Source organism: Sorex fumeus, unplaced genomic scaffold (assembly GCF_029834395.1).
Source record: "Sorex fumeus unplaced genomic scaffold, SorFum_2.1 ptg000008l, whole genome shotgun sequence".
NCBI lineage: Eukaryota > Metazoa > Chordata > Mammalia > Eulipotyphla > Soricidae > Sorex > Sorex fumeus.
The window spans coordinates 79,668,519-79,684,576 of record NW_026606065.1 but is presented as its reverse complement, the minus strand read 5'-3'; the positions used below and the strand labels follow the sequence as shown (position 1 = coordinate 79,684,576).

At 39.2% G+C, this 16,058-nt stretch overlaps 1 protein-coding gene across 4 annotated transcripts in view; it reads right to left on the bottom strand.

The window, feature by feature from the left end:
• Positions 1 to 16,058, bottom strand: part of LRCH1 (leucine rich repeats and calponin homology domain containing 1) — a 219,602-nt gene that overhangs the window by 37,687 nt on the left and 165,857 nt on the right. For 2 of the 4 annotated variants that reach the window (XM_056109670.1, XM_056109669.1), the window contains exons 10-16: positions 14,655 to 14,722; positions 12,499 to 12,585; positions 8,667 to 8,756; positions 8,523 to 8,559; positions 5,235 to 5,288; positions 4,243 to 4,315; positions 998 to 1,102 (exon numbers count right to left, since the gene is read on the bottom strand). In XM_056109670.1, coding sequence (XP_055965645.1) covers positions 998 to 1,102; positions 4,243 to 4,315; positions 5,235 to 5,288; positions 8,523 to 8,559; positions 8,667 to 8,756; positions 12,499 to 12,585; positions 14,655 to 14,722 — 514 coding nt within the window. The remainder of the gene's footprint in view (positions 1 to 997; positions 1,103 to 4,242; positions 4,316 to 5,234; positions 5,289 to 8,522; positions 8,560 to 8,666; positions 8,757 to 12,498; positions 12,586 to 14,654; positions 14,723 to 16,058) is intronic. The other 2 variants (XM_056109672.1, XM_056109671.1) reach the window with 1 other exon arrangement.

Genomic DNA, 16,058 nt, shown 5'->3' with positions numbered 1-16,058 from the left:
AGTGCTAGTGAATATATTTCTATTGTCTTTGTATTGTGGTTGCCTTATATCTCTTATTTCACTACTATTCCTTACAAATGAAATTCCATCACATTTGATGTTACTTTTAATCACTTTCTATTTGGAAGTAAAATGTCTAAAATTTATCTTTCAACTAGGAGATTCAGACTTATGAATTATATAGCTATATTTCTTTTATTTTCACCCCCTTGGCCTCTTAAGTTTACTGGAATGAAATTAAAAATCAGAGCAAAGAGTCCTCAAATTTTTATTTGCACATTTGGTTCTCAGGGCAAGTTACTACTCTTGAACGCATAGAAAGTCAAAATGTGAAAACACTTCTAATTAAAAACAAAGTCCAGTTATTTCTATTTTATTTATTTGGAGAGAGAGATTGGGCCACATGAGGCAGTCCTCAGGGCTCACACCTGGCTCTGCTCAGGGGTTCATATGTGGTGTCAGTGACTGAACCCCGGCTGGAGGCATACAAGGCAAATGCCATGCCTATTCTACTATCTCTCCAGTCCCTTATTCCTCTGGTAGAAATTTCTCAACATTAGTATTACATTCAGTGAGCAATTCATGAATCAGTCACAATGTGTCTAAATTACCTTGAAAATTTTATATAGTAAGCATGGGTAATAAAACATCCAACTCTGAAAGCATTTTGTTTAGATACAGGATCAAGTGGAGATAAACTAATTGAATGAACCCCTAATTTTCATTAACAAATAAAAATATCCCAAGCAGGAAAGTTAAAATCTTTTGCAAAGTTCCCCCCAAATTCAGAATATTCAAGATTAAGCAACTATAGTTTGACCAAGTACTAGAGAATGATCGACATGCAATTCTCTAGATACTTTCCGGGGTTACTCATTAGATCTTATATCAGGCATGCAGGTGAATATACTCTATCTTCAGCTGCAGAGGAATTAGTTTCAGTCTATTCACTGGCTTAGTATTGAGCACATTGAAGAAGAGGTACAAAGCCACCTACCATTGTCACTGTCTCCTTCAGATGGAACACTGTAGCTAGAGCTGTCCCATGTTTGTGCCTGTGTAAGTTTGTTGAAGGAGATAGGAGGAAGAGTGAGGGCTGGGTCTGCAGGAGAGTGAGAGAGCCAGTCCGCGGATAGTTGCACAAGGACCAGGAAAAACCAAAGGGGCAGCAGCATTTCACAAACAGCATAAGGATTGTATGGAAATGAAGCGAATTTAATATTATGGGATTTAATTTCAAATGTACAATATAGGAGAATGAAAGGTGGTGCATGGAATAAAAAGAATGATAAAAACTGAGCATTAGTACTTATCAATCACATCTTTTGCATGCAGTTAATATCATTAATTATAACAGTTTTGAAAGTCCACAGACTTAGAGTACTAATGAATCATGTCTGCAGAAAGAAAGTGTATCCATAGATTAAGCAGATACAAAGCAAAAACCTACCAGAACCCCCTTTCAAAACCCTTGTAAATAACTATCTTAGCAAATGTGACTCACACAAAATTTTGGCTACAATGACAAAGCTTAGTGTGTGTGAATATACATTTCATTTATAAATAGAAAATTAAAAATCATTTTTATTTATGATTTTATCCAAGTAAATATAAAAATTCTCTTTAAAAACATAGCTAAGTCTACAAGCATACTTGACTGATAGCTGAGCCTAGCCAACACTTTGCTCAGCCTTTAACACTCATGCATACCCCTCAATACTGTCCTCAAAAGTGTCAGGGAGAAAGCAACACAGGGCGCTGCAAGCAACCCAACTGACGAGCTGATGTCAAGCAATTTCAAGTGCTTGACACTGAAAGTTATGAGTGATAACATCATCTTCTTCTACTAAATATTCACGATACTTATATGTTTAGGAAGCATCTGTAAATTTCTTATTTAATCATATATCAAGGTCAGTAAAATAAATTGTCATGGTTCTAGGAATAATGGTTCCTAAGGACATAAGTTCCTAGGTGTCTTTCTTTGGGGGGAAAAATCAGAGAAATAAATGTTTCTTATGAAGGAAGCCATCAACCTACTTTCACAATCAAAGTTCTTATTTCAACTTGTTGATTTGAATGGCTTGCTTTGGTATATAAATCCATATAGTTAACTCAGAAATAAAGACAAATTGACTTTTAAAAGTTCTAAAGCTACTAAAAATATTTTTTGTCTTTTTAGTCACCAAATGACCTACAACTAAGATTACTATATATTATTTTTAAATAATTGAAATATATACAGTATAGTATTCAAAGGCTGGAGCCACAGCACAGCAGATAGGGCGTTTGCCTTGCACACAGCTGACCCAGGTTCAATTCCTCCATCCCTCTCGGAAGCCCGGCAAGCTACTGAGAGTATCCTGCCTGCAAGGCAGAGCCTGGCAAGCTCCTCATGGCATATTTGATATGCCAAAAATAGTAACAAGTCTCACAATGGAGACGTTACTGGTGCCCGCTCAAGCAAACCGATGAACAACAGGAGGACAGTGCTACAGTGCTACAAGAGTATTTAAATATCATTGAATATAATAAAACAAAATTTTAAAATGAAATAAAGTAATAAACTCAAAGAGATCTTTACAATATAATGCTAGTTTTATAAAATTCTAACAGTTCACTTGCAGTTCCTGAGGATAAATCAACATTATTTATTATTAATCAAATTCCACAAAGCTTTCAACAACTGGCACAATTTCCACATTGGTTAGTCAGCAGTATAGAAAGGTTGAAAACTTGGAACGAAAATTGGCTTTGTTTTATGCTATTCAAGATAAATATCTCCTTTATTTTTCACCACTACAACGAATTTTAAGTGGTTTAGCAATTCAAGCATCATGTTAACAAGTGGAGCCTGGATTCTATAAAAGAAATTATAAAAAAAGTTCCTGAGATAACTTTAGAATGAAGATTTCAAAGATGCACATTCAAAATAAATATCTTTTGAGTAACTTTAACTTGAGGTTTGTTCAACCATAAAATATTTTTAATTGGGTTTAAACTACCTGTCAAGATTAAGTTAAGGTCTGGTAGACTGATATGATGTTCTCAGTGTACAGACATAAATCTCCTGGTGGACTGGTAATGAGGGATAGAGAGAGAGAGAGAGCTCCAATCCCCCTGCTCATGTCAAGACTACAGAAATGAAAACCCATCCCAGATATGTTTGCAAATGTTCAGTTCTTAAGGAGAGGAGGCTACTTATTTAAGCGTGAGTTCATGTACATTTTGGCTTTCCATTAAATACTGGCTAATAGCCCTTGTCCACCATTGTCTTGAGTGACTTTTTCTTACAGCCCATACAGAATGCCAGGAAACCATTATACTTGGGCATATGTAACTCATCTATCAACTTGTCCCCCTCTCCTCCCCCCCAAAAAACCCTTATTATGTTATTTATTAATTTCCTTAAAAAACATTTCCCTTTTTGCTTGGTACACCTTTTTTCCAAAATATACACTCATATGTTTATTGTTGCCAAAATACTTTAATGAAAAACCCAAGAATATCCTTAATTAACTTTGGCTCAAAAATGTCTGAATCCTTTTTTTTGAATGACTTATAAGCATTAGTAATGCATGTGTACAAAAGATCTAAGTATTGAAAATATTAAAGAAGTATCTAAGGAAGGTGGATTGTGCATACACTTTAAGCACTTGGAAAAATCAGAAGAAAGAAAGACATCACCCTTTTTCTATAATCAACAGTTCCCTTGCACATTGCTGTAATTTACTTTTGTGAAATTATTAACTGTAAACTAAAAGAAATCTGCTAGTAGACATAAAATAGACCTTTAAAAAAAAAGAACTCATTACAGTAATATGAGCCTTGAAAAGTATGAGAAATATGCAAAAAACCTCCCAGACTCAGAAAGGACAGGTGTTAGTCTCAGAGGCTGCTGTATAACTCACACAGTACCAGGAACACTAGCACCTAGAGCGAGTTGCTTTATCTTCCCTTGATTTAGAAGGGCAATTTTCCCCACTACCGGTTCCGCCCCACTTCCCCCCTTTGCTATGATTTGAAGAGGCAAGATATCTATTATTGGTAATATGGACTTTTTAATCAATGATCCCAGAAAACGGGCTTTGAAGTCCGACTTCCCCAATGGTAGTAAGATTCCAGTGCTAGGACTCAACCACAGTTAACCAGAGTGTTCATACTCAACACAAGTATTTAAACAGCTAAAGGGAATCCACTGAGTTGTTACAAGTTTAAGAACAGGCTGAGGTTTGAATTTACCTGACCGAGGCTTCAGACCAAATGGACCGGTGCTGTTTGTGGTAGGAGAGATTGCAGGAGAGTTCTCTCTAATCTGTATTGTTAGAAGAAAAGGGAATTACAAGACAAATAAAACACATATACACATGCTTCTATACACTCAAGGATAATAATAAAAATACTATCTATTTTTTTGCACTTGCTGTTATGTGATGGAAAAAAATACAGAGACATTTTCATACTGCAAATATTTAGTAGGCTTTCTCATACAAATATGTATTACAGGGTCTGAGAGATAGTATAGGGGTTAAGACATTCATCTTGCCTGTGGCTGACCCCAGTTCTATCTCCAGCACACATATGGTCCCCTGAGCTCCTCTATGAGTGATGCCTAAGCACAAAGCCACAAATAAGCTCTGAACCCCACCAGGTGTGGTTCAAAACCAAATAATTTAAAATAATATATTTTATAATCATATGAAACTGATGAGCTCTTTCTGCCCCAGCATTGGTGTGGAGCATGTGCAAAGGCACACACAGACACAGACACACACACACACACACACACACACATACACACACACACACACACAGAGAATCATCCATTCGACAAAAGGCACACACACAATGAAGAATCTCCTAACGCAGTGAGCTAGAAAACAAACAACGGAACAAAAGTCTCACCCACAGGGAAACCACGCGCAGTATATTTATAGATGATGAGATACCATCAATGCTGCTTATTTGAACTGTTTTCACTCTTATTTGTGAACGAGTGAACTTTACAACAGTTTGCTGCAAAGATGTTCTGTATTTGTTTTTCAAAACGCATCTTATAAAATTAAGAATTTATTATGAGCAGGGTGAGATGACTAGGAGAACTAATGGGTGAGACTCCTCCAGAAAGTCTGCAATACAATGAACTCATTAATCACTGACAGTCTTACATTATATACTTTTAAAAAGGCTATTCACAGAATACCTCAGCTCCCATTAATCTTCAGGAAACCTACCTCATTTGGAGAATACTGGCTTCCATTACTCTGTAATGTTAGATCATTTTGCACCTTAAAAAAAGAAAAAGAAAGCAGGCCATGTCCTTTTAAACTATAAAACTCTTTAGATTGAAGAATGCAGCTTTTTAAAGTTCCATCCTACCTTTTGCACAAAGGCACATACTAATATACACTGATTAATATTTTAGGTGACTAAGTTATACTTCTATTTTCTAAAGGCACAGAGTTAATTTTATAGCAAAATATATCTAAAGTATCACACAACCTAAAAAGGGTCTCCCAGAAAGGTAGTTTAAGAGATAATCAGGAGGTTAAGGCATTGTCTTTCGTGTGACCAACCCTCGTTTAATCCTTTTCATCTTACATGGTCACCCAAGCACCTCCAGGAATGACCAATGAGCACAAACCAAAGAGTAAACGTAATCTGGATGGGAGATGTGTGCTGAAAACTGGTCAAGGACCAAACATGGTGGCCTCTCAGTACCTGTAATGCAAACCATAATGCCCCAAAGTAGAGAGATATTAAGAAGAAAAGTGCTTGCCACAGAGACAGGTAGGGGTGGGGTGGGGTAGTGGGTGGGAGCAGCAGGAGGAAAACTGGGGACACTGGTGATGGGAAATGTACACTGGTGGAGGGATGGGTGTTGGAACACTGTACAAATGAAATCTGATCATGAAAGTTTTGTAACTGTGTAGCTCATGGCGATTCAATAAAAAAAAAATTTAATTACATGAAAATAAAAATATAAAGAACAGATTCTCCTCCCCACAAAAAAGAGTAAACCCTGGGCACTTTAGGTCCCCAAGACCAAACCCCACCAAAAAAAAAAAACAAATTACAAAAACATGAAAATTAAATAACACTATAACACTTAGAGAAAGCTTCTAAAATAAAGGAAACTTAGATATCTCCCAGCTATAGTGTATGCACTGGAAGAAAAAAATTCTCTGAAGGACATCATGTTATTAACCTGAATATTTGAAACATGAATGACAGATTAAATGAAAAGGTTTACCAATACAAATCTATTAAGTTGATATATGAAATGCAGTCATATAAGATCTAATTCTTATTGCTAAAAGAACATACTATAGCCTTAAGTGACAAAGGATTAAAAGGCTAAAGCGTGACCTCAATCTTCTGAAAATGAAATATCTACGTGAAGAAAAGAAAACAAATAATGCTATAAACATGGCAAGATACTGGTAAATCTAGGTAAAAGCCATATTTTTTGTACCGTTTGTTTTCAACCTTTTATAAACTTAAAATTATTTCTAAACAAGAAGCTTCAAAAGATATATGTCTACAGAGAACTAAAAGTGATGTATTTCAAACAGAAATTGATGAGCTGAGCTGAGGGCAGCCTTCAATAAAAAGTTTCCTGCTGCTCTACTGCTGGGTGATTCAGTGACACCTCTGTCCAGGGTAGAGGGGAGAGTGACACAGTGATGTCCTGAGGCAGTGAAAGTGCAGTAGAGGAACAGCAGACGTTTCGGTGTCCTGGGTCATGGAATGACTCTAATTCACAGAAAATGAAGGTCAAGTTCAGAGTGGTTGACTATATTCGCCCAAAGTTATCAAATCTTTGAGAAGGGACTAGAGGGTAACAGAATTCTAAGTCACTGAGCTTAACAAAGAAATGATTCTCTCTGGGAACAAGTTTTTTCAGTAACAGTTCTTTTCCTCATTATTTCAAAGAAGTTTAAGCTAGTTAGGAATGTGAAAAGGTTTTGCTCTAATACAGATATTCCTGGGGACATAAAATAATTCCTGATGAAATGAACCTTCATAACTCCATTCACGGGTATGCAATGATAAATCAGTGGGCAGGGCACTTGCCTTGCATGTGGACAACACAGGTTCAATCCCTGGCATCACATTATGGTCCCTTGAGCCACTACCAGAGGCAGGAGTAAGCCTGAGCACAACTGGATGTGTGAACGAAAAGAAAAGAAAAGAAAAGAAAAGAAAAGAAAAGAAAAGAAAAGAAAAGGAAAAAAGAAAAAAGAAGGGTCAGATAGATAGGAAGGAAAGGAGGGAGGGGGAGGAGAGGGAGAAGGAAGGAGGGAAGAAGGGAGGGAGAGGGATGGCAGGCAGGCAGGCAGGCAGGCAGGCAGGCAGGAAGGAAGGAAGGAAGGAAGGAAGGAAGGAAGGAAGGAAGGAAGGAAGGAAAGAAGGAAGGAAGGAAGGAAGGATAGAAAAAAAAGTAGGTTGCAACCTGTGTTTCACTGAGTCACCAGCTCAACCCCCCACTTCCCCCTCTTGAGGACAGTTTCTCCAGAACCTTCCAGGCTCACCTCTATTCTTACGTGATCTCTCTATAGTCACTCAATTTCACCTCATTTAATTCTACCTAACCACCTTCTTGTGACCTCAAGCATTCCCATCAGTTTTCTTTGTTAAGGTTCTCTGACTCCTTGAAGGCCATTTCACTGATCCTCTGTCCTTGACTTTCAAGACTTTACTGAATATGAAATGTCCCTACATTTCTTTCTTGGTTCTAAAATCTGTGCTGAGCAGTCTTACCTCTAGTTTCTGTCACAGCTAGATCCGTATGGATCTTTGTTGACAATACTTAATTCAGCAAGATGAGCTGACTTTGATAATTTAAAAAAAATTGGGGTTTATGGGGAGCTCATAAGTGATGCTCTGAAGGTCTAATCAGCAATTCTGAGTCAACTGGGCCATAATTGGCCAAATGGACTGGCAGTTCAAGGCAAGATCCCAAGAATATGGTATTGCTCAGGTCCTGAAGTGCCCAGACAAACCCTGACATGGTTGAAGGGACCATGTGTTGCTATAAATCAAACCCGAGTTGGGTGCATGCTAGGCATGTGTCCAAATCACTAGTCCCAAAACCAAGATAAATAATAAAAATTATTTATTTTGGTTTTGGGGCCACACCCAGCTGTACCCAGGGTTTACTCCTGGCTCTGTACACAAAAGATCACTACCGGCAGTGTTTGGGGGACAACGTGCAGTGATGGGATTGAATTGGAATTGGCCATGTGCAAGTTGAGCACCTTAAGCCCTGTGCTATCTCACCAGCCATAGAAAACTTAATCAAGGCAGCTAACTCTCCTCTTTAAACAGTATTAAGTGGGAAAATTCAACAGGAAAAGAGGAAAATACATTTGAAAACCATCTTGAAGAGCTTGAATATAGTCCTCAGTATTGAATCTTCTTCCCTAGGACAAATCTTTACAGACCATAGTAGCAACTTTTCTATGGTGGAATACTGCATGGAAATTGGATTAATCCAAGATCTGCCTTACCTCACTCACCTCACTCACTGGAGAGCCGTCCAGCTGTATTTGACCACTATAGGAATGAAGGAAAAAAAGATGCAAAGTGGAATTTAAATCATAATAACTTTGAAGTCCAGAAATAAAACATGAATATATTCAATTATCGAAAGGTCAACATACTTTAATACAGAATCTTGTAATTCTAAGGCTTCTGCTGATTCCATAGGATAAAAATTTATAACACTTCTCTCTGAAACATCTGTGCTCAATCTAAAAAGGAGATAGAAAGATATTAAAAAATTTATTAAGTCTTTAATAAATTTAATGTGTGGCATATTTAAAAGCTGTATTTATTGTTAAAATAGAGTAATGAAAGGTTTATGGTAGAGATTTCAAACCACATTCTATTTTCCCAGCATGTTGCCAAATTTAATATAGTCTCAATAAGATTTTCCATCTGCTATCAGTATTGAAACCCAGCTTATTTGCAATGTAAAGATTTCCAATAAAATCTAACATTAAAACATTTCTAACAAAGTCATAATAATCATAAGTAGATGCAAAATTTTATTCTAATATTAAAAATATTTCTAATAAAATCTAACAAAATATTTCTAAGAAAATCATAATAACTGGTGGTATGGTGCCACCAGCAGGTCAATCTGTACCTGTGAGGCGAGTGCATCAGCAGCCTGATGGTGCCCTCAGACTTCCAGATACCCCAAAATTGCTGCTGTGCCTTTGGCCAGACCCCAAAAACTTGGGGCAAAGTTTACCAAGAAAGTTAACGGCCAAAAGTTAGGTGTGTGGGAAACACACCCACAAACCACCTCTGGCTCAGCTATATAATCGGAGGCATGGCCTCTCTGGTTCCAGATCAAACTGCTTAATGGCCATGATCCCAGAGACTCAGAAACAAATCTTGAAACCCAGCGGCTTTTGGCAGAAATGCGTCCAGACTCCGCAGTAGGTTACTGTCACCAGGCCACTCCAGGGGGGGAAAGGGTGCTGTCCCTCCGCCTGCTCCCCCCTGCTGGCCCGGAGGCCGCCATTCTCCAGAAGCCACTGGACAATCAGGTTTGGGCCTGCAGTGATGAGACATGCGGGGGCCTCACTGGATGGGGGTGGAGCTGGCCCCTTTATCCCCGTCCCAACGAGACCCCAAGTCATTGCCCACAAATGGCCTCTCTGGCTCCTGATCAAGCTGCTTAATGGCCATGATTCCAGAGACTCAGAAACAAATCTCAAAACCCAGCAGCTTTTGGCAGAAATGTGTCCAGATCCTGCAGTAGGTTACTGTCGCTGGGCTACCCCAAGGGGTAAAGGGTGCTGTCCCTCCGCATGCTCCCCTTTGGCGGCTCGGTGGCTGCCATGCTCCAGTCAGATTTGGGCCCACGAGACAGGGGGGGCCTCATGGGATGGGGGTGGAGCCAGACCTTTCCTCCCCATTCCAAAGAGACCCCGAGTCACCGCCCACAAACCGCCTCTGTGGCTCCTGATCAAGCTGATAAATGGCCATGATCCCAGAGACTCAGGAACAAATCTTGGAACCCAGCAGGTTTTGGCAGAAATCCCTCCAGATTTAATTGTTAAAATTTCAGAATTTCAAAATCGACATCATATGTTATCCATAACAAGCAATAGAAAACAAATTGTCTACTGTTGCCTTTTTGGCAGATCTGATTGTTGGGGTAAAATGCCAAATGATAATGCTGGGTCAGGTGTCAAAATATTGAATATGATCAAAGTAGAGAGAGAGTAATGTTGAGGTCATCTGCCCCACAGGTAGGGGGAGGGTGTGGGATTGGGGAAACTGGGGCTTTTGGTGGTGGAGAATGGGCACTGGTGAAGGTGTGGGTGTTTCAGTGTATGACCAGGACTTAAACCTGAAAGCTTTGTAACTGCTCTCACAGTGATTCAATAAATAAAATTATAAAAAATGAAAAAAAAAGTAAGGTGGAGTTCATGCCCAATTCAATCAGTCTAATCAGTGGCTGAATAAATAGCAGTACTCCTACATTAAAAAAAATCATAATAACTATAAGTATCACACATTGCTTTATTCTAAAAACCTCAATTTGTAGAAAGTTATTGACAGAACTATAATGTGATATATGAAATAAAAATATTTTGTTTTAATATGAATACCTTTAGTATACTCTAGTACTTTCACTTAAAAGTAATTGGGGGGGCTGGAGAGATAGCACAGCGGGTAGGGCATTTGCCTTGCACACAGCCAACCCGGGTTCGATTCCCAGCATCTCATATGGTCCCCTGAGCACTGTCAGGAGTAACTCCTGAGTGAAGAGCCAGGAGTAACCCCTGCGCATCACCAGGTGTGACCCAAAAAGCAAAAAAAAAAAATGTTATTGGGTATGCTTTTATTACCTTTTGAAATTCTCTTACAGAGTTTCTATATTAATGCAATTTTAAGTTAATTAAATATATATATATATCAGAAACACCTGTAAGTTATATTAAAGTTACAAAGGTATCTTTAAAAAAGTGTGATGAGGGCTGGAGCGATAGCATAGTGGGAAGGGCGTTCGCCTTGCACGCTGTAGACCCAGGTTCGATTCCCAGCATCCCATATGGTCTTCTGAGCACTGCCAGGAGTAATTCCTGAGTGCATGAACCAGGTCTGACCACTGTGCATCGCCAGGTGTGACCCAAAAAGAAAAAAAAAGGTGAGATGAATTCACGTAGGAGAGGAAGGGGGTGCACTGGTGATGGGCATAGTATTAGAATTTTGTGCATGAGAAACCATTATTAACAGCATTGTAAACTACAGAATCTCAATAAAAAAATTTAAAAGAGTAGGAGTGCATATTATATATGCCTACTAATAATATTAAATATACTATTAAACCAAAAATCTGAAGAGAAGAAACCAAGATAAAGACCATGAGAAAGCAATATCCACTAGATACTCTGATGTTAAGATTGTATGAAAAGTCAACTGCTAAAATTTTATTCCTATAATAACTAACATGTCTAAAACAACTAAAAAAACTTCTAAGGCTATGAAATATGAGAGAAAAATAAAAATCAAGGTATATATAAATTTGCAATTACTGATAGTTAATCCTAAAAAGAAATGACCTCTTCAACTGCAACAATATGACCCCTTATTTATTATATTTCCCCAGCTCACAGAAACATTATTACAGTAAAAATAGTTACTATAACAGAATGGATAGCAAAGATTTAAAGCAGCTAGCAGAAAGAATTATTTTAGGGAGAGAGTAAATCCATACAAAATTTTACAACATAACGCCCTCAAAAGATGCAAACCAACCACCAACTGGATGGTTATACTGGGCCTTCTTTCTTCTATAAGTCAGTATACATCCCATTCTGAATCCCTGTTCTTGGTAACTTAAAGTCTCAGACATTTCCAAACTGGAAACGAATCTCAAAATCCTTAGCTGATCCTATGTTTCATGAAGGATGATTCAAGTGAGACCCTGAGCTAGAGCCGCACCCTCCAGGTCACTGAGGTCTCCCTTGTAGTCTGTACTCCCACCATTGTTAATGACAACACACCACGGTGTTCTCTTTAGCTTTTTGGTTCATCTATGCTACTTCCCCATTTGTTATAATTGTGCGCGTGTGCGCGTGTGTGTGTGCGCACACACGCACGCGTGCACGCGCGCACACACACATTTATACTGACTTAGGCATACATCAGCATCACGTACACACACAGGCTCTCTTGTTTCTGATTTCCATTCCATCATTAACTCTACTGCTTTAAAAAGATGAAGCTCATATCTTCAAAAAACATACCTGGACCATATTACAAATTTCTGTATGAATTTCATGGAGGGTGAACATTATGAATAGAGAAAGGAGAAAACCAATCTCAGTAATTCTAGAAGTTTTGCTAAAATTGTCTTTGTGAGTGGTTAGACTGCACCTATTGTATGTATAATGTTTTTAAAAGTGAAATAATGTACTCATAAATTAGCACGCAACATTTGCACATGAAACCCGGGAAAGACTCAGATACCTGCTGGGATCTTGTAACAGATCTACTGCTTCTCTCAGCTGTTCAATCATCGTTATATCCATGTCCTGGTCTTTGGATGAATTTATCCTGTAGCATGAAACCAAGTAGGGAAAAGAAATGAGGAACTATCTCCAAGGTTTCCAAGAGTAAACTTAACAAAAATCCATTTGCAATAAATGTGGTTTTGGAAAATTCAACAAAATGAGAAGGAGTCAGTATCTGACAAGGGGAAGTGCCCATTCTATAGCAGAATAATAGGATTGTAAATCACAGAACCTCAAACAGCAAGGGAAGAAAAAGCAAAAAGTAAGAGAAAGAGTTCCTGAGTGGGAAGCTCAGCTGGGTTGTAAGACACTCACACAGGCTAATGGCTGGTAGATCTGCATCTGATCATCTGCTTAGACAGGAGGTTCCATACCACACTTTTCTAAAGCCAAGTGAGTCCCCCAGGGTGCTGAGGTGGGGGGAGGGGAGGCAGGTCAAATAGCCATCAGACCTGGTCACCCCAAGTAGGTCTTACTGGGGCTTGAACATTTTAGGTCACTCTCCAGTTGATCCTGACTTACAGGCAAGGTACTTGAGAACAATATACTTAAAATTTGAATATGAGGTTTATGAATTTGAAAACATGAGGCTTCAATGGTGTCATATAGTTTAATTTTATCTTTTATGTAGTTTATATAGTTTAAAATATCCTTCCCTATAAAACACATCTCCCTAGAACTATATGATTCTAAAAATCAAGCTAAGTCTCCTTGGATGCACAGAAACAAATGTAATGAATATTAGAAATGAATTGAAAGCCTGGACAGTGATTTCAAAGAAACCTTGCATGTTTTTAAAGGACACTAGAGGTTACTCCGTTCTCTTGAGAACAAAGGTTAATGTCTTTCTGTAAGTGGAGGAATTTCTTAACAATGTGGTAAATGCTCCTCAAGGAGGAAACCTCCTATAAGGTATGAGAAAAAAAAAAAAGATTAAGGCCTATAAACCAGATGCTGTTAAACAAAAGTACTAAAAATTCTATTCCATACTACATGGTCCAAACTCAATTCTCTTCCAAGTGGTTTAACATTTGATAACAGCACTCATGCCCCCCCCCAAAGCCTGCCTCATGCATCTCTATAAGTAAGAGTACAAGGGACACCCAGGCCGGGCAACTCTCCTTGGGTTCAGTCCTGGCCTCTCTGTACCCCTCATGTTTTAACCTGTGAATGTGAATAACAATGGAACTTGTAGGACTGAAGAAAAGACAAAATAAGTTACTACTGGTAAAGTATTTAGGATAGTACCAGGACATGTTGTTTATTTTATTTGGGGGGCCATACTGGGCAGTGGTCAGAACTTATTCCTGGCTCTGTGCTTGGGAATCACTCTTGGCAGGGCCGAGGGAGACATAGGTGGTGTCAGGGATCAAACCCTGGACAGCTGCATGCAGCCCCTCCAAGCAGTGCTACATACATTAGAACTGGAACCAGAGGTACAGTGAATTTTTTGAGATCTGAACTTGGTTATTCTTGGTAAAGAATCTAGGTACTGCAGAGGTACTCCACGTCTGGGAAAACAGGCTACATATGGCTTTCGAGCCATTTGTGGGTTCTTCCAGCAAATGGAAGGAAGTCAATAATTGCAGTCTAGCAATTTGAATCCCCCCAATCACATCTCTCCCCATTGGCTCAAGTCAGATAAACCCGAAGGTCAATGAGGAAATGCAATCTTGCATGTGTGGTTCCTGACAACAGAACCCAGAGTACAATAAGTACTCAAGTCTTCAGACAGAGAGCAACTTGTAACTTCTTCTTTTCACATCTTTTTACATGGCCTCAGCCAGTAAAGCTCAGGCCCCTGAGGTAACTCCCTGTGATGGCCCATGTGGAGATTTAGAGCTTCTCCGGGCCAGTGGTTCTTGGGTAGGGGGATGCTTGGGGGAATGAAGGGACACAAGTAAAACTGGGAATCGAACTCAGAGCCTTGCAATTTTTTACCACATGTTTTGCCTGGCCCATAAACTTGGACCTTCTTATCAATATCATTAGGTAAGAATTTGAGCTTGCCCGTCCCCAAAGACCAAAGTTCTATCAGCAGCAGGCAACATTCTGCTTGAAACATGCACTGTGCAGGGGATAGTGGCTCACGGCAAGGTGCCTGGTACTCACATTCCCTCTGTTTGCCAATGGGTGTCCTCTTCTATCCGTAGCAATTCTTCACAGTCCTCCTTCCTGGCCTGTGTACAGAACACATGGGTCTTCTGAGAGCCACTGGCTATCAGCAGTAACAACAAATCTGCCCTGGCCCATAATCAAAGAAAATAAATAAAATGGAAATAAACCAATAAACTCAAGTGTCTATTTACTGATTGGGAAGTGGAGAAACAAAATGTGTTCTATATGGACAATGGAATGTCAATAAGCCTTAAGTAGGAAATTCAGACACATTCCACTACATGGAGGGATTGCAAAGACATAGACAAACAAGCCAGTCACAAAAAGGCATTTATATAACTGCACTGATATGAAGTACCGAGAGCAGTCAGATTCATGTACCAGAGAAAGAGCAGTCTTTGCCAGAGACACAGGGAGACGGGCACAGGAAATGCCCTGTTTCAGTTTCATAATAGGAAAAAAGGACTGGAGTTGGCTTGTTGGGACAGTCACCCAGCCAAGGGAATGGGTACAGCATCTTGAATTGTACTTAGAGAACTATATGATTATAATCTATGTCACTGTACACTTAAAAATGGCTGAAATGGTAAGTTTCATGCTATCTGCAATTTACCATAATTAAAATACCCTTCCCCCAACACACACACCAGAAAAGAAAAAGAAAATGAAAGGAAAGAAAAAGAAGGTAGGGCAGAGAGGCATCCCAAGGGTAAGGAGCTTGCTTTGCATGTGGATGATCTGGGTCTTATCCCGGGTACCATATATGATGGACCTCTGAGCCCCTCCAGAAGTGATCTCTGAGCACAGAAACAAAAATAAGCCCTGAGCATTTCTGAGTATGGCAAAACAACAAAGGAAGACAGAAGAAAAGGAAGGGAAGTAGGGAAAAAAGGAAGAAGAAAGAAAGGGAGGGAGGGAAGGAAGGAAGGTGAAAGAAAAGAAATGGTTAGAGGCAATTTGGGAAGGAAGGAAGGAAGGAAGGAAGGAAGGAAGGAAGGAAGGAAGGAAGGAAGGAAGGTTGGTTAAAGAAATAAAACAGGGTAAAGAAAATAAAAGAAAGAAAAGAAAGCCTGGCCTATCACAGTATGTTATATCAGAGTCAGAAATGTCAACTAAATCTAATTCTTCTTGCTCGCTTCAAATCTCCTGGTGGTGACAGATTTCTCCCCTGGGCCACTAAGTCACATGAGAGGATGCAGTGTTGTGTCTGCAAGTGTGTGTGCATGTGCACGTGTGCTGCTGGGGAAAAGGAGAGTCTGAATACTTCCCCCAAATGCCTCAAATTGCCTCTAACCATTTTCACATGTTCAGTACCCAGGTTTCACAGAAATTCCCATCATTTTCTATTATTTTCCTGGAGAACCATTTAGATGGGAAGAAATACTAAGAAAGGTGTGT